Below are 22,933 nucleotides of genomic sequence, written 5' to 3'. Positions count from 1 at the left end.
CTTTACTCAGTCTACTGATTCAAATATTAATTCTATCCAGAACAGCTCATGAACAAACCCAGAATCATGTTCCACCAAAGATATGGGTATCCTATGCTCCAGTCTAACTGACATATAAAATTAACCATCATGGACACTCAGGTGTGATCTATAGTGTTAGTTTGTATAGCATCACATCCCAGAGCCTGGTTTGATGAATATAACATGAAACATTTTTCAGTTGTTGGAAAGAACAAAGCAGGTTCTGACAGGGAAAGATCGTTAATGTATACCAGTGAGACAGGCAAATCTCAAAATAATTACGTATCACACCATCCTTCTTTGTAGAAAAGAAAAAGATATTTATAAATGTGTATATGTACATTCAAAGTACAGAAAGGAGAGTATGAAGTGTACAGCAATAGTTGATAGTGATTGTTTCTGGGAAGAGGTGAAGAGAAAGGTATAGGAGAAGAAATTTCAATGTTACCTGTGTGTGTGTGTGTGTGTGTGTGTGTATAGAGAAGGAGATGGCAGATTATTCACAAAAGTGCTAAGAAAAGAATTTTTGAGTGGATAGGATTCTTTATGGCAAGTTTTATGTTCTTTTCATTTCTCTGCATTTTCTTTCTTTCTTGGGCTTTTATATTTATAAAGGTTATATCTACCTATAAAAGGTACTACATGTACATGGTCTGAAATTCAAGGGGTGAAAGAAGACACCCAGGGAAAGTCCTCTCATAGCTTCCAGTGCTCATCCTAGAAGGCATTGCACTGTGGCCAGTTTTTGATTTGTCTTCCAGGGGGGTAGTTTAAAGATCTTCTTATCTATTCGTTAGTTAGTTTCCTGTTTAACCCGAATGGATGCATGTGAGAAACACTTTCCTGTATCTTGCTTCCTCCGCCTTAATGTATGTTGGAGATTGTTTTATATCCATACACAGAACTGCCTTGTTCTTCTATTTCTTAATTTCATTTATACATTTTGAAGTTTATGTATTTACTTATTTTTAAGTAATCTGTACACCCAACATGGGACTCGAACTCATGACCCTGAGATCAAGATTTGCATGCTCTTCTGACTGAGCCAGTCAGGCACCCTTGCCTTCTTTTAAACAGCTGCATGGTATTCCACTATGTGAATACACTGGGAATTCTTGAATCGGTTTCCTATCTGTTGGGTTATTTTTTAAAAAAATATTTTATTTATTTGACAGACAGAGACCACAAGTAGGCCGAGAGACAGGCAAAGAGAGAGGAAGGGAAGCAGGTTCCCTGCTGGGCAGAGAGCCCGACGCGGAGCTCGATCCCAGGACCCTGGAATCATGACAGGAGGCGAAGGCAGAGGCTTTAACCCACTGAGCCACCCAGGCGCTCCATATCTGTCAGGTTATTAAAGTGTCCCTAACTTTCTGCTCTGACAGACAGTGCTATAATGACTGTCCTTATGAAGCAGGTCATTCAGCACATGTGCAACATGTATCTCTAGAAGTGGAAACATTAAGGCAGAGTACATCATATTTAGTTTTGGAGACTTTCCAACTTGTTCACCATAGACAGTATACCAACATCACCCACAAAAATAACATATGAGCTCGTTTCCCCCCATTTTTTTTTTTTTAAGATTTAATTTATTTGTTTGACAGAGAAAGACACAGTGAGAGAGGGAACACAAGCAGAGGGAGTGGGAGAGGGAGAAGCAGGCTTCCTGCTGGGCAGGGCTTGATCTGCAGGGCTTGATCCTAAGACCCTGGGATCATGACCTGAGCCAAAGGCAGGCGCTTATCAACTGAGCCCCCTCAGGCACCCCTCCCCATAGTCTTGTCAAAAAAGCATCACCAATTTTTTTGACCTTTGCTGATGTATGAAAAGTGGCACCCCACTATCATTTTAATTTTTATTATGAATGAAGTTGAGTTTTCTTTCATATGTCTAGACTCTATTTGTATTTCTTTCCTGATGAAGTGTATTTTCAGTAATTTGCTCATTTTAATTCTTGAGCCACTGGTCTTTTTTTTTTTTTTTAAGATTTTGTTTATTTTTTTGAGAGAGTGAGAGAAAGACCATGGGGAGGGGGCTGGGGGAGGAGCAGGCGCCCCGCGCAGCAGAGAGCGCCATGTGGGGCTCCATCCGCAGACCCCAACCCAGACCTGGGAGCCAGAGGCAGGTCCTCAGAAGACTGAGCCACCCGGGCCCCCCGAATCACTGGTCTTCCGACAGTGGCTTTACCTCTGAAGGACCCGGCATGTTATGGTAGGTTTCCCCGTGATTTCTTGGCTTTTGACTTCATTCGCGGTCCGCCCGTCTACATCCTTTTGTCCTTGGTAACGAAGTGCGTCGGCTTTGCTTAAAGAACTAACTTCATCAAGAGGAGGACTCTGAGATCATGACCTAAGTCAAAGGCAGAGGAGGAAAGGCTCAGGGTCCTCACTCACGTGGTCGCGGTCCCCGCGCCCGTCCGGGACCCTCCACGGGCCGCTGCGCGACTCTCGCACACACTGTCCACCCCGTTCCGCAGGGGCCGCCGGCCGCGCCGCACGCGCCGGGAAACCGCGGGTCCGGGAACCGCTGCGGCCCGTTGGGGGTCCTCGTGGCCTCCCGTCCCCTCCCCGGTGACCGCCCGCCCAAGCCCCGCTCCCGGCAGCCGCACAGCCACGTCTACCGCGTCTCGCGGGCCGGCCTGGTCTGCGCGGCTCCCACGCGCGGTCGGAGACACAGAGCACCGGGGACGCTCGCGCCGGCGGGGGGCGCGTCCGCGAGACGGAGGCCGTCCGGCAGGGGAGGGGCCGCCGCGGGCGGACGAGGGGCGGGGCGGGGGTCACGGCGGGGCCGGACGGGTCACGGTAGGGCGAGGGGGTCACGGCGGGGCGGGACGGGGGGGTCACGGCGGGGCGGGACGGGGGGGTCACGGCGGGGCGGGCGGGGGCCCGCCCGAACCCCGCTCGCTGGGCTCCCCGGACCGCGCGCGGCGGAGCTCAGGCTTCGGGTGCGGGAGGGTCGCTCAAGAGGGGCCTCCGGCTCGGACCGCGGGCGCCCCAAGGTCGGCTGGGCCGGACCGCGGGGCTCGGGGCGCCCACGGCGGCTCCGTAGCACCCTCCCCCCGCCCGGAATCGGTCTCCGCGGGCAGCCTCCGGGCTCCTCCCCGGGCTTCGGTCGCGGCCTCCTCGACCCGGGGCTTCTGCCTCCGCGGCGGGACGGGGACACGTGGGGCCTCCGGGCCGGCGCCGCCGCCTACACCCCCAGCCCGTCCGCGGTCGCCCCCGCCGGCCGCAGAGCGAGCCCATGAGTGAACGGCGCACGGACGGCACGACGCGCCCCGCCACCAGGGACCCTGAGGGCAAAGGAAAGGCGTCCAGGGCCCCCAATCCGCCGGCCACCCGAGGCTCAAAGAAGCGCCTCGGAACCGAAGGCGCGACCCCGGCTTCTGGCGCCACACGGGACGCGTTCGCGAGCGGCTTCCGGGGCGGGGTCTGGCCGGGAGCGGAAGCTCTGGCGCGGGGCCGGGCGGGGTCGGAGCAGGCGCGGGCTCCGGGCGGGCCCGGCGGGCGGCGGAAGGCGGGCGCGCGCCGCGGCGGTGGACGGCGCTCGGTCGGACTCCCCGGCCCCGCGGCCATGAACCTGGAGCGGCTGCGGAAGCGAGTGCGGCAGTACCTGGACCAGGTGGGCGGCCTGACGCGGGGCGCGCGGGAGGCGAGGCGGCTCGGAGCCCGGGCCGCAGGGCAGACTGGCCGCGGCCTTGGGGGCGCTTGGTCCGGCCGGGCCTGGGCCTTCGCCCTGGGCTAAAGCCCCGAAGGGACGGGTCCGGCCCCGCCGGCCCGCGGTGCAGCGGGAAGGACGAGGGACGCCGCGGCGGACGCCGGCCCCACACGTGCGCGCAGCCCGCTGGGCCGGTGCCTGCTGCGGGCGCGACGCTGCCGCGGGGGCGGCGCAGGCCTCGGGCTGGAGCCGCTGGGTGGGGAGGCGGTTCGCGCTCGGCGGGTCGGGCTGGACGCGGAGCGGGGGCCGGTGTTCTGAGCGTCCGGCTGTCGACGAGTGGCGCGCGCCGGGCGCGAGAACCGCGGCGTCCGGGGGCGACTCCGGAGCCCGCGAGGTCGAGCAGGGAGGGGGCCGCGCTCGGGTGAGGTTCCGCGTGGCCGCGGGATGCCGGATGCCGACGCCGCGGTCCGCCGGAGCCGGTACGTCGGTCGGTCCGCCCGAGCCGGTACCGCGGTCGGTCCGCAGAACGGCACGGAGCGCCCCGAGCACTTCTCTCTGGCCCCGGGGACTGGTGAGCGATGAGACGGGCCTGGTGTCCACCCTTGCGGCGCTTAAAGTCTGCAAATTTGAACCCTTCCCCGAGCATTCCTCTTGGCCGACTGACTGGCAACAGAGTTGCAGTTTGCGTTCGAGAACGGAGAACGTTGCAGATGAGGAGATACTGTAAGAGAATTGTTTAACGGTCTTGTGTTTTAGGGGCCTGCTGATAACATTTTTCCAATGTATACGTTTAAAAAGAAAATCTACCTTCTTGAGCTGTATATTGTCAGAGATCTTACAACAATGTTTTAATTGTACCTGAACCAAGCTCAGCTGAGATGTAAAATGAGATAGGATTGGTGGACCCCTGCAACATGCAAACAGTTACTGTATTAAGATGTTGATTTACTATATAATATTCTAATAATATTAGATATTTGTTTAAAACTATTGAAATAACAGTAATTTTTTTTTAATACAGCAACAGTATCAAAGTGCTCTATTTTGGGCAGATAAAGTAGCTTCACTCTCTCATGGTAAGTGACAACTTCTAATTTTTTTTTTTTCTGATTTTTGTATTTAAAAAATCTTTCTATTTTTCCTTGTACCTATTACTACTTTATGTGATTTTTTTTTTTCCTTTCAGAGGAACCCCAGGACATTTATTGGTTGGCTCAGTGTCTTTACCTAACAGCGCAATATCATAGAGCGGCTCATGCACTTCGGTCACGAAAACTGGATAAAGTAAGTGTTGGTGTGAATGTTAAAGCTTCCCAAAGCTTTTCAAAATTGTCATTAGATTAAATTTCAAAATTATTTAAAAAGATTCAGTTTTTCTCACTGAATGTGAAGAGAAATTTTCTTATTCCTAATTTCAGTCACTTTTGCCCCCCCCCCCCAATCTAATCTCTAAGTTTTGAAAATTCTTTTTTCTAAATAACCCTGGAATTATGGACATTCCCTTCACTCTCATTACTGCTTATACACGTTGGGTCTTTAATTTGTCTGCTTTCTCTAGAAACATCTATCCATTCTACTTTCCCTCTCTTTTTAACTGTCTTTTAAACTGTCACAAAATACAGAACCCCAGGCCTGGCTGTAGCACTCACAATATCACTCAGTGATCTCTCATCACTTACAGGGTAAAAATCAGATGCGTCAGTAGGCACCAAAGGTCCCTTAGGATTTCTCTGCAGTCTCTGTGGAACCCACCACCATGACCACCACATGTAACATGCAGCCCAGTCTTGCTGACTACTTGCAGTCCCCGGGACATGTGACGGCTGTTCATGCTCAGTGCCCGGAATGCTGGCCAACCTCTCACTCCTCTCCCTTGCACATGTTTTCTTTAACTGGCTAGTATTTCTCATGCTCTTCTTTCAGACTTTTTGTTGTTTATGTCTTACATAGTGCTGTGTTTATGTCTTCCTGCCAAAACCTCCTTGAGGGCAGATCCCAACTCCTTTTTATTCTCAACCATCTTATTGTTTTATTTTGCCTTTTTTTATTTTATTTTTTTTTATTTTTTTTAAAAGATTTATTTATTTATTTATTTGACAGAGAGAAATTACAAGTACACTGAGAGGCAGGCAGAGAGAGAGAGAGGAGGAAGCAGGCTCCCTGCTGAGCAGAGAGCCCGATGCGGGACTCGATCCCAGGACCCTGAGATCATGACCTGAGCCGAAGGCAGCGGCTTAACCCACTAAGCCACCCAGGCGCCCTTGCCTTTTTTTAAAAAAAGATTTTATTTACTTCAGAGAGAGAGAGTGAGCACACACAAGCATGGGGGGAGTGCGGGGCAAAGAGAGAAGCTGGCTCCCAGCTGAGCAGGGAGCCTGATGCAGGACTCTGTCCCAGGACCCTGGGATCATGGCCTGAGGTGAAGGCCAACACTTAATCAACTGAGCCACTTGGGTATCCCTCCTTACTCCTTTTTGAATCATTAGTACCTGATAAACAGATGAATATGAGTTAAAAAGACTGTATTTGGATTTTCTGCTAGAGTAAAAGGACATTATGAAAGTAACTTCATTTTATGTTTATAGTTTTCTCTTAGAATGCGGGTGTATATTATCTTGATCTCTTTTTTAATAGATTGATTTCTTTCTTAGTTATATGAAGCTTGTCGCTACCTTGCAGCTAGATGCCATGTAAGTATGCTCTCAGTTGCAGTTTTCTTTGGTAAAAATTTAATTATGTGAATGTTACACATCCCTACGGATGTGTAAGGATTCTGATGATCAAGCTTGACAGTAAAGTAGTTCATGAGGAAATGTTTTCTCTAGTATTGTTTGCTATAAAATATTGATTCTCCATTTGCTGGAATCTGACATGCATGAAGAAGATTCTGCTTTAGAATTTTAAATTTTAAACTCTACGTTTTAAATTCAGGTAATGGGTATGATATTATATTGCCCTTTTAAAGTCTACAGTACTTGTGTGTGTACTGTTAGCAGTCATGGGTGATGGACAGGATTTCTGGTTTTACACAGTATGCTGCGAGAGAACATCAGCAGGCTCTTGACATTCTCGACATGGAGGAGCCGATCAACAAAAGGTTATTTGAAAAATACTTGAAGGACGAAAGTGGCTTGAAAGACCCCTCCAGTGACTGGGAAATGTCACAGTCTTCGGTAAGTCATGCAGTTAGCATGCTGCCGTTAACATCAGTGAGAATTACTCACATGACGTGGCAAACGTAAATCACTTTCTTTTATTTCAGTATAACACATTAAAACAGTTTGGTTTCCAACTTATTTGCAACTGAAACACAAAAAGACCCCGAACGTTTCTGTGTCCTTAGTTGGAAGCTGTAGTTATGTCCTCATATGTTTGAATCTGAAAGAGGCTCACCTGAGATCTTTCTTCTCATTTTTGATACCTTAAACCTCTCCCCATCTTACTGTGTTGCAACCCCCCCCCCCCCAAAAAAAAACCTTGGTTACCTTAGTTTGCTTCTTTGCAGGGAGTGGTCTGGTGTTACTGTGTTATTTAGTATATATTTCAGTCTGTATACTTCATATCTGCCTGAAGTTGTAAATTCCTTGTTGGTGGAGATTATGTGATGTAACATAATAAATAATATTCACAGTTTTTTAATCTGAACTATTTTCTTTTTCTTTTTTTTTTTAACAGCCTTCTTGAGATATCTATGTGCTAAGAAGTGCATTAATTTTTCCACTAAGAAAGATATTTATGAGGGACCTTGTTGTTACCATTATTATTTTGGACTGCTTATCCATTAATTTCTTGCTAAGAAATCCATGGTTTACTTGTAATGTGTTATTATTTTATGAAATTACTTTTTTTTTTAACAGGTCACAGGGTACTGACTTGGTCTATGTTTAGCTTGTTATATCTTCTAATATTTTTAGGTTTGGAATTCCTGATGACTTTTCTGTGCCTTTCACCCCTTTCAGCTGCCCATTTCTGGATCATCTATAAGTTTAGTTACATGTTTCTTGAGGGTCAGAGTCTGGAATATAAGTTGAATTACTCATGTTAACTGTAGTAATGCGGTGGTTACCATTTCTGGATCATCTATAAGTTTAGTTACGTGTTTCTTGAGGGTCAGAGTCTGGAATACAAGTTGAATTATTCATGTTAACTGTAGTAATGCGGTGGTTACGTTGTGAACACCGTAGTATGTGCTAGCTGTGCAGAGAATGATTCCTTCTAGTTCTCAGGCCTTGTAAGTTAGATGGGGAAAGGAAACTTGTCTGGGGTCACTAGTAAGCATCAGAGCTGAGATTTGAACTTAGATTTATCCAGTACTACAAATCCATGACCATGATGCTATGTTGCTGCATTTTCCAATATTAACTAAGAACCTTTCATTGAGAGCTGCCTGTCAAACTGCCTGAGTTTAATATTTGTATGCCGTTTGCTATCTAAATCATTACCCTTTTTGAGACAGAACAGGTAAGGAACAAAGTAGCTGTGGCATGTGCTCTATAAAAATTGTTAAAATGTGAAGAGCCTGGGAGAAACAGCTTAGAAAAGTTTTACTTTGCTTTCCTGTTTCTGTTAATTTATGCCATCTGATGGTTGGGATGGAATAAATCCTTTTAGAGGGTAAGAGTCTCAGTTTTCAGATAATATATAACTCTTTTTATTTGCACATGGGTGAAAGCACAAGGGTGGGAAGGGTCAGAGGGAGAAACAGACTCTCCACTGAGTGGGGAGCCCGATACGGGACTTGATCCTGGGACTCCAGGATCATGACTTGAGCCAAAGGCAGATGCTTAATCCACTGAGCCACCCAGGTGCCCCAAATAATATATAATTCTTGATCAAAAGTTAAGCTTAGAAGTATTGATTTAGTGCGTGACTCATTTTTCCAACAGATAAAGAGCTCTATTTGTCTTCTACGAGGGAAGATCTATGATGCCCTGGACAACCGAGCCCTGGCTACCTGTAGTTACAAAGAAGCTTTGAAGCTCGATGCCTACTGTTTTGAAGCATTTGATCTTTTAACATCCCATCACATGTTGACAGCCCAAGAAGGTTTGGAAACTCAGGTGTTTTCATGTTTAACGTGATTAATATTGGTTGAATTTTTTTTTCCTCTGAAATCTGTAGAATCAAGAGCAGACTATGTGCAGGTTTAAATGGATGTATTAACTTCCTTAGCATCTTCATATGCGGAGCACATTGTTGTCAGAATCTTTAGGGGTTTTGCTATGATGAGACCATCTTTTGGAGAAGTGACTTAAGGTAGTGTAAACTGAGTTTTCAGTATCTGATTCAGAGGTGCCCGACCTGTGTATATCTCAAAGCCCCAAAGGGCTTTGAAAACATCAGTGTGCAGTTCCCAACTCCAGGCAAGTGGAACAGAATCTTTGGTGATGGGGCTTTGGCATCAGATGTTTTAAAGCTCTCAGATGACCTGAAGGTGCAACTAGGGCTGAGAGCCATAGACTTAGTATGTGAGCAGTAATAGGAGGAGGAGACATGCAAGAAGCAGAGAGAAGGTGGAGGTGTTGTATGAATGAGGTTCAAGCATAGTTTAGGCTAGTGCCTTGGTTCTCAGCCAGGTTGATTTTGCCCCCTAAGGGTCCATTTTTGATTTTTACAAATTGGGCTTGGGAGTGTGAGGTTGCTACTGGCATCTAGTGGGTAGAGATCAGAGATCCTGCTAACTGTCCTGTGGTGCTAGGACGGCTGACTCTGACTGCACAGAGTGAGGCTGGGAAACCGGCTTGTTGGTCCTTCACCTCGTGATGACCAACATCGCCTAAAAGGCTCCATGGCTCCGCCCTCCAGGTACTTCTCGTCATCTGGGTCTGGAACCATTGTCTTATTTGATCTTGTTATTTTCTCCTCTGAGTTTGATTTGCTTAGACCAAAAATTATAGAATATTTTTCATTGCTGATGTTTTCCCCCCATAAATATTGTGAGGACATTCTTTGTTCTTAACATTTTTTAAGAAAAAGAACTTCTTGAGTCACTACCTCTTAGCAAGCTCTGTACCGAAGAACAGGAATTGCTACGCTTTCTCTTTGAGAACAAATTAAAAAAGGTAAGTAAAAACACGTTGTTTTTGGTTTATGTAAATATGTCACTGAATTTGGCTTCTGTTCTTTTACTGGTTAAATTTTTAAAAGTTAATTTTTATTAATTTAGCATAATTGCAAGAATAAATTTAGATTACTTAAAATATATGATGTGATTAATAAAAAAGCTTCCAAAAACATGTCTCTCTCCTAGGGACTCGTTATACTAATTAAACTGTCATATAAATGGGACCATGTTGTATGAAAATGAGAACTTTTTCTTATGCTTCCTGAACTTGTAATTTGTAAATTACTTCCTGCCCTGGAATTCCATGACAAAATTGAGAAGAGAGTTGAGCTAATTGAGAGGAGGGTGGACGGGACCAGAAGTTAGGGCTTCCAGAGGTTCACACCTGCCTTGTGCAAGCCCAGGCCCTTGGGCCAGATGGAGCCTGCCGTTTGATATGTACTGCTCACTGAGTTCATGTTTACCTTCTCTGTTGCAGTATAATAAACCTAGTGAAACTGTCCTCCCTGAGTCTGTAGATGGTTTGCAAGAGAATCTGGATGTGGTAGTGTCTTTAGCTGAAAGACATTATTATAACTGTGATTTTAAAATGTGCTACAAGCTTACTTCTGTGTAAGTATATCTACTCATTTCTGTGTGGGAGCATAGAGCCCAGTCCCATTTCTACCTAGGAAGGGTCAGGACTGCTTTCCAAGTAATCTTGAACTAATTGATGATAATTTAAGTTGTCTTTACCTTTTGCTGACTACTAGAGGGTTTCTGTTGTCTTAAAGGAGCAATTTATAGACACAGGTTTATGCACACTATTGCTTTATTCCATTACCTTGGGAATAGACATGCCCCTCATCTGTCTTTTACAATTTGCAAGTTTGGAACTATGATTCTGGCACATAGTCTTATAAAATCCATTCTTTGTTAAAGTAGGGACAGGTGAATTCCTCTGGGTACTGGGTGCTGAGTCAGGCTCACTAAGTAGCCAGTCCATCTCCCCCACCGCATACCAGCCTTCAAGTGCGCACGATTCAAGCTTGTCTTTTAGCTAAATTACATATGCTGTTTTTAATGTGTGTGTTGTTGAAGTGAACACACATTTGCTATTTTTAACAGATCTTTGGGGTTGCTTAAAATCCTTGATACCATAAAAATTTTAATTGACAAATGCTTATGATCTGTTTATATCTGCTCATATTATTTTTAATCCTTTTAAATAATTGGATTGCTCGTTTTATGTGTTATAGTTCTGTTGACTTGAACTAAATACATGTGATAGTATTTATTTCTATTATTAACAAATAAACCAGAATTTTCCCTTTCATCTATAAGATAATCATTACCTTAACTGTGCCAACCTGAAGATGAATAAGAAAGTAAAAAAGAGGGGCGTCTGGGTGGCTCAGTGGGTTAAGCCTCTGCCTTTGGCTTGGGTTATGGTCTCAGGGTCCTGGGATCGAGCCCCGCATCGGGCTCTCTGCTCAGCAGGAAGCCTGCTTCCCCCTCTCTCTCTTTCTGCCTGCCTCTCTGCCTACTTGTGATCTCTTTGTCAAATAAATAAATGAAAATCTTAAAAAAAGTAAGCTATTGTAACCCACAGTATTCTACATGATGTTGTAATGAGTATTTACACATAGCTAATTTTAATGAGTTACGATCTGTTACGAACTGTTTCTGGTGTAGTAAATGTGTTGCATTGACTTTCAGAGTAATGGAGAAAGATCCTTTCCATGCAAACTGTTTGCCTGTACATATAGGAACACTTGTGGAGCTGAATAAAGCAAATGGTAAACGTTTTTTTAATTCAAATAATAATTGTTGGGGTGCCTGGGTAGCTCCTTTGGTTGAGAGTGGTTGATGTGCAACTCTTGACTCAGCTCGTGATCTCAGGGTAATGAGTTCAGGCCCTGTGTTGGGCTCTGTGCTGGGTGTGGAGTGTACCTAAAACCAAACAATAAATAAAATGATAATTGTTAAGGGATGGTTGGGTGTAGGGTTCCTGGGTGGCCCAGTGGTTAGGTGTCTACCTTTGGTGCGGGTCATGATCCCAGGGTCCTGGGATCAAGCTGTGCGTTGGGGAGCCTGCTGCTCCCTCTTCTTGCTGCTCTCCCATTTGTGCGCGCACGCACACTCTCTCTGGCAAATAAATAAAATCCTTAAAAAGAAAATAATCGTTAACACAAAAAAATTCTGTAACTGGAAGTTTTTCTCTCATAAATCCTGGATAATTGAGACTGCAGTTGACAACATAGTGGAGTTCTTCAGTGAGGGTGAGGAATGAGGGTAAGACAGGCTTATCGAGATGACTGAGGGTCAGCCAGGACACTCTCCTTTACCCTTGCCTCGTTCTCTCCAGTGTAGTTTCTGGTTGAGGTCACATAAGCTTTAGAGTACTGGGGGGCAGTTTTTCTGTTTTTCCTTTTGTAAAATCCGGAAGGAAATCGGTAAGACAGCAGGCAGTAACTGTTTAGAAACTGGAGGGGGATAGATTGTTTTGCTTGTGTTTTCCATATTTTAACATTTCAGGAACATTCAGTTACATTTAGATGCTATTTGCCCTTAAACCTTTTAAACTGAGTAGTGAACTCTGCCAGGAGTTTAAAGAGCCAGACACTCCAGCCCCAAACCCTGCTGCTTACAGCCTGTGGGCCAGCAGCGTCCCGTCTTCTGGAGCTCTCTGCAGATGTCTGCAGATGCTGCCTCTCCTGGTCTAATGAGTCCAAGTCTGCGTGTGGGAAATGTCACCAGGGTGTTTTAGGACTTGGACTTATTTATCAAGAAGTCATCTTGCTGAGTTGGTAAACTGAAGAAAGTTTGGTTATGCAGATTGGTTGTGGGTGATTAAGATGGTCCATAATAAGGCCATGAAGTCAGAGACATGAGTTTTTGTTTTTAAGTTTTTTATTTATTTATTTGAGAGAGAGCCTGAGAGGGGAGAAGGTCAGAGGGAGAAGCAGACTCCCTGTGGAGCTGGGAGCCTGATGTGGAACTCGATCCTGGGACCCTGGGATCATGACCTGAGCTGAAGGCAATTGCTTAGCCAACTGAGCCCCCCAGGCGCCCCCAGTTTTTAAGACAGGTGAAGAGCTGAGACCTTTTTAAGCAACATGACGGGCTGTGTCCTGTGCTGTTCATCCGGTTCATCCCCGCTCACTTACGGGGGCAGGAGTGGGGGCGGCGGAGGTGAACGAAGCAGCTGTAGCAGCTGCCCTGTGCGGTTCCTGTATCTCATTAGGTAGAAAGAAAGAAAAGTATGAAGTTATTGCCGTGAGAACAAAATCTATGTGATTTTGTTCTGTGTAACTAGAGGAAAGTTGTATTTTAAAATTCATTGGATGTAATTTTTTTCTTTTTCTCTAATGTAGAACTTTTCTATCTTTCTCATAAGTTGGTGGATCTATATCCTAGTAATCCTGTAAGTACATGTATAATGTATACCTTTTTTTGATGGTTTTTGTTTGTTTGTTTTCTTTGTTACCTGAACCTTAAAAAAATACTTAATTCGTGTTTAAGTAGTAACTTACATTTAAGTTCAAGCGAATAATGTTTCATTTCAAGGTGTTGAAGAACCTCCTAGTGCTATGATAATTAGAAGCAGCATTACATTTTTCAGTCCATGAAGGTTTTTTTTCTTTTTTTAGATATCTTCAGACAATAACAAAAGACACAAATAAGACAAAAATCCTTTTTTTTTCTGGTTATGGAAATTATATATACTTCTTTTAGAATACTTGATGTAAGAAAAATAAGACATTGAAAGTGAAAGTCATATCACCTCTCGCAAGTAATGCTCTTTCATGTTGCACGTGTAAGATACCTAACTGAACTGTGTAGTGATTGAATCTTTGTGTCTCCCACTTTGCTGTGGGTCACAGCCAGGACCCAGAAATTGAAACTGGAATCAGGAACTATGTCTTTAGAGACAGAAGTCAGGGATCAAGGCCTAAGGCCCACATAAGGTGCACAATCTGTACCTTAGGCCAGCATGAAAATAATTAAGAAAGAGGCAAAACCAGTGCAAGAGAAGTTAGCTAATGAGGTCGATCCTGGTGAGTGCCTGCTAGAGCCAGGGTCAAGCCAGGGCAGACATGATGTGGACTGGTGTTTGAACTAAGTGTTTAGGAGCCTCATCTTGAATGCTGCAGGAACATCATTGAAGGCACTTTGAGGAAGAATCTATTCTTTTTCATCTAGGACTTGATAGATAGCCTGTCTTAGAGAAGTTTCCAACTTGAACCTAGAATAACTTGAGCTTGAACATGTGATGGGACATCTAGTCCCATCTCTGGCCTAAATGTTAGAGATTTCCAGTTCCAAGTTAAGCATCTATGGTCACAGTAAATTCTGAATTTTGTAGGTGTCTTGGTTTGCAGTGGGATGCTATTATCTTATGGTTGGTCATAAAAATGAACATGCCAGAAGATATCTCAGGTATGAATCTGTTGTGTTCCTCTGTAATAAGCCTATAGGAACTGATTTTTTGTTCATCCTTTTTAATACAGTAATTAGTTAACTAATTTAAAAGCAGTATGAAAGAATGATTTCTTTAGCATATTCAGTTCAGTTATATCAATTATGTACCTTTTATAAGATGTCATGAGGGGAGATCAGTCAGTGGTGTGGACCTTGTTCTCAGTAACTTATGATATATTTGAATTGTTTATAAATGAGAAGAAATATGAAAGAATAATGTGATTTGAAGCCTGTTTTTTATTTACAGAGATACTGTTAACAGTTGTGAAATTACGTGAAACCACGTGAGATTGGGATCACTAAATGTGACTATAGAACAGAATTCTTGGCATAGTGAGCTAGTTTATAGAAGTATCTGCTGCGTCTTAGCTTTAGGAACTCCATGCAACCCAGTCTAGCTCCTGAACCAGTATTACTCAATTACTGAAGTGCAGAAGAATGTCCAGTGTGGGAAGAATAACTGTGGATTTAAGGTTTTCTAATAACTGACTTCTTCCATGTGAGCAAAATAGAAAATGGCTCTAAGGGAAAGTGTATAAACTTTGGAGAAAAAATTTTAAGAATGACTGTATGACTAGGATGACATCTCTTGTTTCAGCAAAGCAACAACACTTGAGAAGACTTACGGGCCTGCGTGGGTAGCGTACGGGCACTCGTTTGCGGTGGAGAGTGAGCATGACCAGGCCATGGCTGCCTACTTCACGGCCGCACAGCTGATGAAAGGGTACTGCAGAGCACGTGGTAAAATCCACGAAGGATTGCTTTTGCCCACAGAATGGACATTTCCATGATTTCTGCCACGCCATTGGGTTCCTGAACTAAACAAAAGTACCTTACCTGTGTGTTGTTCGTAGCTTATAATTGTAAAATAACTGGAAATTGAGGGGAAGAGAGGCTGGTGTAGTGATTTTGTCTAGCAGTTCACCTTGACCAGTGCAGAAGGGCACTAGGAAATTAAGCTGAGGGAAGAGATGCGACCCTTCTCCTGCTTATGCAGGAATGAAAGCATTCATATGCCAGTTGTTATTTATGTCCTATTTAAGTCCAAAAGGGATTTGCTGTGGGCTTAGAGGACTGTATTTGCCAGTGTTCTAGATTGATATCAATATTAAGGATATCAATACTCAGTGACGTAAATGTGCCCTAAGAGTATCTTACTTTGGGACGTGAAGTGTTGCTATTGTTCCTGTCTACTCTCTTTGGACTCATGTGGCCCCAGCCCTAGGCCTGCCATGCAGTGTTCTTTTATGTGGGCTGTCTCTGTCTCTGGGGAGGTGGCAGGAGTGCAGTAGCTCAGACTGCTGATCTTGCCCAGTGATGCCCCCTCTGGAAAGACAGATGTAATCGCAGAACCTCCTGCTGGTAACTGACAATACCAGTTCCAGACTTTCGGCAACACCTGATGTGCAGAAAGCCCTCGTACAAGTTAGCTACCTTGATTGGTTTGCTGGTGGTATTCAGGAGTGGGGTCATACATTCATTTGCACTGAATGTTTCCTTGTTAGGTTTGACCCTTTTCAGACTATCAGACTTATTTTTGGTGCCCAGTTTTACATCTAAATTATTAATGATTCCCAGATTTTTTTCAGTTTTGTTCTATTTGGTATGTATGACTTCTATATCTAACTTGTCACCTGTGCGCATTCTGTAAAGGAAGTAGCTTCCTCGCTGCGTCAGTCTCTTCAGACCGCCTTACCAAAGTGCCTTAGACTGGGTGCTTGGAAGAATGAAAATGTATTTTCTCATAGCTCCAGAGACTGGGAAGTCCCTGGTCAAAGTGCTGGCCCGTCGGTCCCTGAATGGGGGCGTCCTTCCGGACTTGCACATGGCCACCTTCTCACTGTGTCCTGATGTGGCGGGGAGAGAGCTCTGGTCTCTTCTTTCACAGGGGCACCGGCCCTTATGTGTCACGTTCCCACCCTTCTGACCTCATTTAACCTTTATTATTTCCTCACAGGCCTTCTCCAAATGTGATCACATTGGGGTAGGGTTTAACATGGATTTGGTCAAGGCAGGGGCATATAAATTCAGTCCTAATGCCAACATGTTACAAACAGTCCTCCAGAGATGCCTGGGTGGCTCAGTCGGTTAAGTGTCTGCCTTTGGCTCAGGTCATGATCTCAGGGTTACAGGATTGAGCCCCACCTTGAGGCTCCCTACTCACTGGGGAGTGTGCTCCTCCCTTTTCCTCTGCCCCTCCCACCTCAAATAAACAAAATCTTAAAAAAAAAACCAAACTACAAAACCCTCCAGGTTAAAATTGTTCATCCCGTTAATGATTTACCTAAATGGTCCTTGATAACCCCGTCCAGGGTTCTCCAGTTTATCCACCGGGATGTGTGAGGCCTCGTCCAGTGCTTTGCCGAAGCTTGGTTCCCATGTCTACTAACCCCTAATCTGTCAATCTGGTAAATCAGCAGGGAAAAAGTCTCTGTAATGACCGTGGGTGGTTCCTTACCAGCACAGGCTAGGGTGGTTTCCCTCCCTGCGCCCCCCCCCCCATGTTCACAGACTCAGTTACTATTGGTTGGTAGTTAATTCCTGCCTAAGAATCAAAACCAATGACAATGTTTCCCAATCTAACAGACTTTATCCAATTAAAATTTCAAATCAGCTCATCAAAGTAAGCATTATTCTTTTCTGTTCTTCTCCCTCAGAACAATTTTGCATTCTTTTAACTTGCCCTGTGTTTGAAATTGTGTAAATATTTTAAAGTTTCCTTTATGATTTTTTCTTTGAGCCACTGGTTATGTAAGAGTATGTTGTTTAATTTCCACATATATGTGAATATCCCAAATTTTCTTCTGTTAGACTTTCTAGTTTGATTCCATTGTGGTTGGAGAACATAGTCCTTTCAAATTTATTCAGGCTTGTTTTATGACCTAACATGGTGTGTCGTAGAGAACGTTCCGGGTACACTTAAGAATTCTGCTCTTTTTGGGTACAGTGTTGTTGTTGTAATCCCTCGGGTCTGGTTGGGTGATGTGTGGTTCTTACCTTCTGTTTTCTTGTTTGTCTTCTGCCCATTATTCTGTCCACTAAGGCAGGGCGGGGCATTGAAGCCTCCCAACGATTACTTTATTTTTTATTTATTTATTTTTTAAAGATTTTATTTATTTACTTGACAGAGAGAAATCACAAGTAGATGGAGAGGCAGGCAGAGAGAGAGAGAGGGAAGCAGGCTCCCCGCCGAGCAGGACCTGAGATCATGACCTGAGCCGAAGGCAGCGGCTTAACCCACTGAGCCACCCAGGCACCCCACCAACGATTACTTTATGAATTGTCTCTTTTCCCCTCCACTTCTGGCTGTTTTTGCTACATGTATTTTGGGTCTCCATTTTTTGGTTCTTGATGGATTGAAGCTTTTATTAGTATAGAAGGTCCTTCGTTGTCTCTGTAACAGATTTTGTCATAAGGCTGATTAGTCTGATACTAGTATAATCTCACCAGTTCTTTGTTACTGTTTGCGTGGTCTTTTTCCATCTTTTACTTTCAGCTTCGTGTCTTTGAATCTCAAGAATGTCTTTTCTAGACAGCATGTAGTTGGTTCGTGGTTTTATTATCCATTCTGCCAATGTCTTGCCTTTTGATGGAGTTTTATCCAGTTATGTGTTAGATAATTACTGAGAAGCTAGAATTTAAATTAGCCATTTTGCTCTGTTTTATATTATATTTTTTTTGTTCTTCCTTATTACTGCCCTTTGTATTAGATATTTTATAACAAACATTTTAATTCCTTGATTTTTCCTTATACTATGTTCTTTGAGTTGTGTTTTTTTGTTCTTGTTGTTGTTTTTAGTGGTTACTTTGGAGATTACAGTTAACATCTTAAAACAGTCTAGTTTGGATTCATACCAACAAAGGGGTTTACAACACCAACAACCAGTTCTCTGATTCTCTGGACACCAGCTGGGTCCCTAAAAGTCAATTCAGTTCTGATATTACCCAGACTTAGTGGAGACCTTTCACAGGGTGAGCTCGCAGTGCCACAAGACTGCCCCCCCCCTTTCAGATGCCAGTGGTAAGTCCTAGGCCACTTTTACTTCTGACTGGCTATGAATCAGAGCTTCCCATGACTCTCTCCTGAGATTTGATGATTTGCTAGAATGGCCCACCAAAGTCAGGAGAACATCTTACTTACATTTTCTGGCTTATTATAAAGGATACACTAAGGAATAGCCAGATGGAAGAGATGCACAGGGCAGTGTGTGGGCAGGGGAGCCTACAGCCGTCTGTCCCTTTCCAGGCATGCCACCCTCCCAGCACTGCTTTGTTCTTGCCAACCCAGAAGGTCTGAGGCTCATTGTTCTAAAGGTTTTATGGGGCTCAATTGCCAGCGCTTCCCTTCCTGGGAGGTCAGTGGTGAGGAACAAAAGTTGCAGCCCTCTCATCACTTGGTCCTTTTGTAACTGGTCCCATCACAAGGCAGAGCCATACCTGGAGTCACTTTCATTAGCATAAACAGGTATGATCAAAAGGAGTCATGAATAACAAAAGAAATTCCCATCACTCAGGAAATTGTGAGGATTTTAGGTGCTCTGTATCGAGAACAAGGGAGAAGACGATTGTATTATTCTACCATAGCAACTTCCTTCCAGTAGTACGTAAAAACTTCTCCCTGTGCAGCTCTGTTCCCTCCTACCTCCTTTCTCCCTTGTACTATGACCATACACATTACATCTTAAACATTGTAAGTCCCTCAACACAAATTTATAATTGTTGTATTCAGTTATCTTTTAAATCAGATAGAAGAAAGGAGTTGCAAACAAAAATACATTTTATATTATCTTATGTTTGTCTATGTGGTTACTTTTTTTTTTTTTTTAAGATTTTATTTATTTATTTGACAGAGATCACAAGCAGGCAGAGAGGCAGGCAGAGAGAGGAGGAAGCAGGCTCCCCGCTAAACAGAGAGCCCCATGCGGGGCTTGATCCCAGGACCTGGAGACCGTGACCCGAGCCAAAGGCAGAGGTTTTAACCCACTGAGCCACCCAGGCACCCCTGCCCTGATAAATTCTTGATTTTGCATTCATTTTCAAAGGATCGTTTTATTGGGTATGAAATCTTGGTTGGCGCTCTGTTTCTTTCAGCAGTTTAAACACTGTCCATCTGCCTTCTTGGCCTCCACATATTTGATTAGAAGTCAGATGTTAATCTCACTGGGCCTCTTGTGTGCTATTAGTTGAGGATTCTCAATGCTTTAAAGATGGGAGGGTCGCCTTTTCAGTGGTCTGTGATTTGTCTAGGTGTGGACCTCTGAGTAGCCTACTTGGAAGAGTTTTTTTTTTTTTTTTTTTTTTTTTTGCTTTGAGGTGTTTTGGCCCAAATATTCTTTGGTTTCAAACATTCTTTCTGCTCCTTACTGTTTCCTTTTGCTTTCTGGGGCAAATGCATCATCGTGCATATTTTGGTGTGCTTAGTGGCATCCCCCAGGTCTCTGAAGCTCTGTTCGTTTTTCTTCATCGTTTTATCTTTCTGTTCCTTAGATTGGGTAATCTGCAGTTGATCTGTTTTCATGTTCACTGGCTTTTCAGCTTTTTCAAACTGCTGTCAAGCCCTTCTAGTGATTTATTTTATTTTTCAACTCAAGATTTTCTGTTTATTTCTATTTTCATATTTAAAATAGGTTATTTAAAATGTTTGTCTAGTACATCCAACATCTGGTCTTTGTCTCAGACAGTTTCTATTGACTGATTTCACCCCTCACCTCTGACCCTCAGATTGCTAATTGTTCTGTGTGTCTTTTGTACACGTCAGCTATTTTTCTAGAACAAACACCCCTCTGATTGTTGTAACCCCTTGGTTAACTTCCAGAGTTTTGAAAAAGTTTATTTTGATAATTAGGCAGTGTTCTTGTTTCTTTAATGGAGGAGAGTTTTTAAGAGGTCCTTACTTGGCCATTTTGGAAATACTTTCTCCAGGTAAATCCTTTTAAAGAGTTCATGGGGCGCCTGAGTGGCTCAGAAGCCTCTGCCTTCAGCTCAGGTCATGATCTCAGGGTCCTGGGATCCGGCCCCGCATCAAGCTCTCTGCTCAGCGGGGAGCCTGCTTCCCTTTGTCTCTCTCTGCCTGTCTCTCTGCATCCTTGTGAGCTCTTTAAAAAAAAAAATAAAAAGAAGGGAGTTGAGGGAAATTGGAAGGGGAGACGAACCATGAGAGACTGTGGGCTCCGAAAAACAATTTGAGGGTTTTGAAGGGGCGGGGGGGGGGGCGGGTGGTGGCCAGGTGGTGGGTATTATGGAGGGCACGTATTGCATGGAGCACTGGGTGTGGTGCATAAACAATGAATTCTGTTACGCTGAAAAGAAATTAAAAAACAAAAAGTTCTTCATGACTCTTCTGTAGGTGATACAGTCTTTATCTGAGTCATGATTCTTTATTAAAACCAGAGAACATACCATCCAGTTGGTTACTATTTATAGACTTTCTTAGACCCATCTTCAAAGAAATATTATTCTGTTCCTTTTAATGTAATTACTGGTCTGACAGAAGACGGAGATTCAGTTAAGGGATTAGTACTTAGTCTGTGCCTAGAACTGTTGCAGAGGATGTGAAAATGGGGTATACACGACATACTTCTGAACTCCCTGGCGTAGAACTGATAGGAATTGAGATAATAGGAATCCACGCAAGGGAGAGCCATTTAGGTTAGAAAGGCAGAAGCATTTAACAAAGAGGAGTGGAACTTGAACACGTCACAAAGGACACACAGTACCGAATCAGAAGAGGAGAGGAGGGAAGCCAGTCCGGGCTAAGGGTCTGACCTTAGCATCATGGAAGAAAACAGGAAGCACACATGCCCTTCTGCTTCAGAGGGTTTTTGATTTTTTTGTCTTTACTGTAGAATGATGTAAAAGCTGAATAGGTTGCTGATAGATTGTAGTAGTAGCAGCTAAGCAGTAAAAAACCTGTTAGACCTTGATTAAATATCAATAAATAAAGTGTTAGGAAAAAAAGCACCTTGTTTTTCGGCTGTGATCGAGTTATTTTGCAGACAGGATTTAAACTTGATAAATTAATTTCTGCCAAATTATAAAGTTTTAGGTGTTGAATATGTGAAATTTTCCATTATTTTTAGGTGTCATTTGCCAATGCTGTACATCGGATTAGAATATGGATTGACCAATAACTCAAAATTGGCTGAAAGATTCTTTGGCCAAGCGCTCAGCATTGCACCAGAAGACCCATTTGTTATGCATGAGGTTGGCGTGGTTGCATTTCAGAATGGAGAGTAAGTACCGAGAGGCCCCAAATCCTTCCTTTTTTCTTTTCCGTAAATGAAGTAAGACCTTAGTCACTATTTATTAGATTTTTGTTTTTAAATACGTACCATTTTAGGAGATGGAGACAGACAGTTTGAAAAAAAAGAAGAAAATACAAAGTGTTTTCTTGGATTTCTTTAAATTTGCTAACAGTTTGGTCCCTTTGGACACGGGCTGCACAGGCACATAGTTCCAAAACCGGACAGTTGTTGCCCGTGGTGAAGTGACCGTACCCCACAGGGTGGCTCGGAGGCATCATGGAGCCCTTCTTCCTCTCCTTGATTAGGAGCTGGACTTGTACATTTGAGGAAGATTTCTCACAGTTGTGAAACAAAACTGTTGTTGTTCATTTAGTTGGCAGTTAAACCAAAAAGTAAACTAATTAGAATGGCTCAGTCTGAGTTTCCTGGTCACTTGAGACATTACTGTATCCTTGGATATTTGTAGAATAATCAGTGTCCTACTGTAAAGAGGAAAATATTTATAGTCCTTTGCACTAAATTATACGTTAATTTAAAGACAGCGAATCAGTACTACTGTAGTGTTTTTTATGGTGTGTGTGTGTATCTTCTAAAAATTGGATGATCTAGTATATATGAAAGCATGTTTGGAGCTGTTTTAATATAATATACAGTGATGATTTAATAGACAATCTATTGGTTTTGTAAGCCACAGTCAGCACTTTCCTGTTTGCAGAGAGGTGCACATTCCCAGACGACGCAGAGGTGACATTCTGCTTTCCTATTAGTGCTCTCATACTGTAAATGAGCGTTGTTTTTGTTTTTGTGGTTTTTTTTTTTTTTTTTAAGATTTTATTTATTTGTTTGACAGACAGAGATCACAAGTAGGCAGAGAAGCAGGCAGGGAGAGAGGAGGAGGGCCTGATGCGGGGCTCAATCCCAGGACCCTGGGATCATGACCTGAGCCGAAGGCAGAGACTTTAACCCACTGAGCCACCCAGGCACCTGAGCGTTTTGGTTTTTTGCAGTCTATTTTGTGTCACATTTGTCACATTTTTGTGCTTTCTCTTGATGGTGTAACTGTTTAAAATGATCCCAAGCCTGGTATGTGCTGTTTGTGACCCTCCACACAACAGGGCTACAGATGAGTTCTGTTGCTGGCTGTGTTCAGTGTCAGTGGATCAGCATGTATGTTAGATAAGGTATCAGTCAACAGAAGCACATGGGAAACAGGTTATATGTTCAGTAGTTGACCACAGGTTTGTAGGAACTTGACCCTATATTCTGCCTGGAGCCATAGTTTAGTATTTGCTAAAAGTGTTCACTGTGACTTAATGGAATATAACTACCAAGAATAAAGAGAATTAACCGTATCTTCTAAAATCTGATGACCTGTGATGTTAATGCTATAAAATTAATCATGTATCTGATTTGAATTTGAATTTTAATAAACTATTTACAGAAATTTACCTCATTTTTCTTACTATGTGTATACTTGCTAATTCTG

General features: G+C 43.7%; 1 protein-coding gene across 6 annotated transcripts in view; it reads left to right on the top strand.

The window, feature by feature from the left end:
• The first annotated feature begins 2,208 nt into the window (after positions 1–2,208).
• CDC16 (cell division cycle 16) overlaps positions 2,209–22,933 on the top strand; it is a 37,916-nt gene continuing 17,191 nt past the window's right edge. For 4 of the 6 annotated variants that reach the window (XM_032314243.1, XM_032314242.1, XM_032314245.1 and 1 more), the window contains exons 1-13: positions 3,505–3,639; positions 4,697–4,751; positions 4,862–4,959; positions 6,327–6,365; positions 6,708–6,848; positions 8,562–8,721; positions 9,646–9,737; positions 10,218–10,351; positions 11,438–11,517; positions 13,096–13,145; positions 14,088–14,161; positions 14,802–14,927; positions 21,283–21,435. In XM_032314243.1, coding sequence (XP_032170134.1) covers positions 3,592–3,639; positions 4,697–4,751; positions 4,862–4,959; positions 6,327–6,365; positions 6,708–6,848; positions 8,562–8,721; positions 9,646–9,737; positions 10,218–10,351; positions 11,438–11,517; positions 13,096–13,145; positions 14,088–14,161; positions 14,802–14,927; positions 21,283–21,435 — 1,250 coding nt within the window. In that variant the 5' untranslated portion in view covers positions 3,505–3,591. Of the gene's footprint in view, positions 2,233–3,504; positions 3,640–4,150; positions 4,189–4,696; positions 4,752–4,861; positions 4,960–6,326; positions 6,366–6,707; positions 6,849–8,561; positions 8,722–9,645; positions 9,738–10,217; positions 10,352–11,437; positions 11,518–13,095; positions 13,146–14,087; positions 14,162–14,801; positions 14,928–21,282; positions 21,436–22,933 lie in introns of those variants that run through there. The other 2 variants (XM_032314244.1, XM_032314247.1) reach the window with 2 other exon arrangements.

This window comes from Mustela erminea, chromosome 15, assembly GCF_009829155.1.
Source record: "Mustela erminea isolate mMusErm1 chromosome 15, mMusErm1.Pri, whole genome shotgun sequence".
Classification (NCBI taxonomy): Eukaryota; Metazoa; Chordata; class Mammalia; order Carnivora; family Mustelidae; genus Mustela; species Mustela erminea.
The sequence above is the reverse complement of the archived record's forward strand: the minus strand, read 5'-3'. Positions and strand labels throughout refer to the sequence as shown.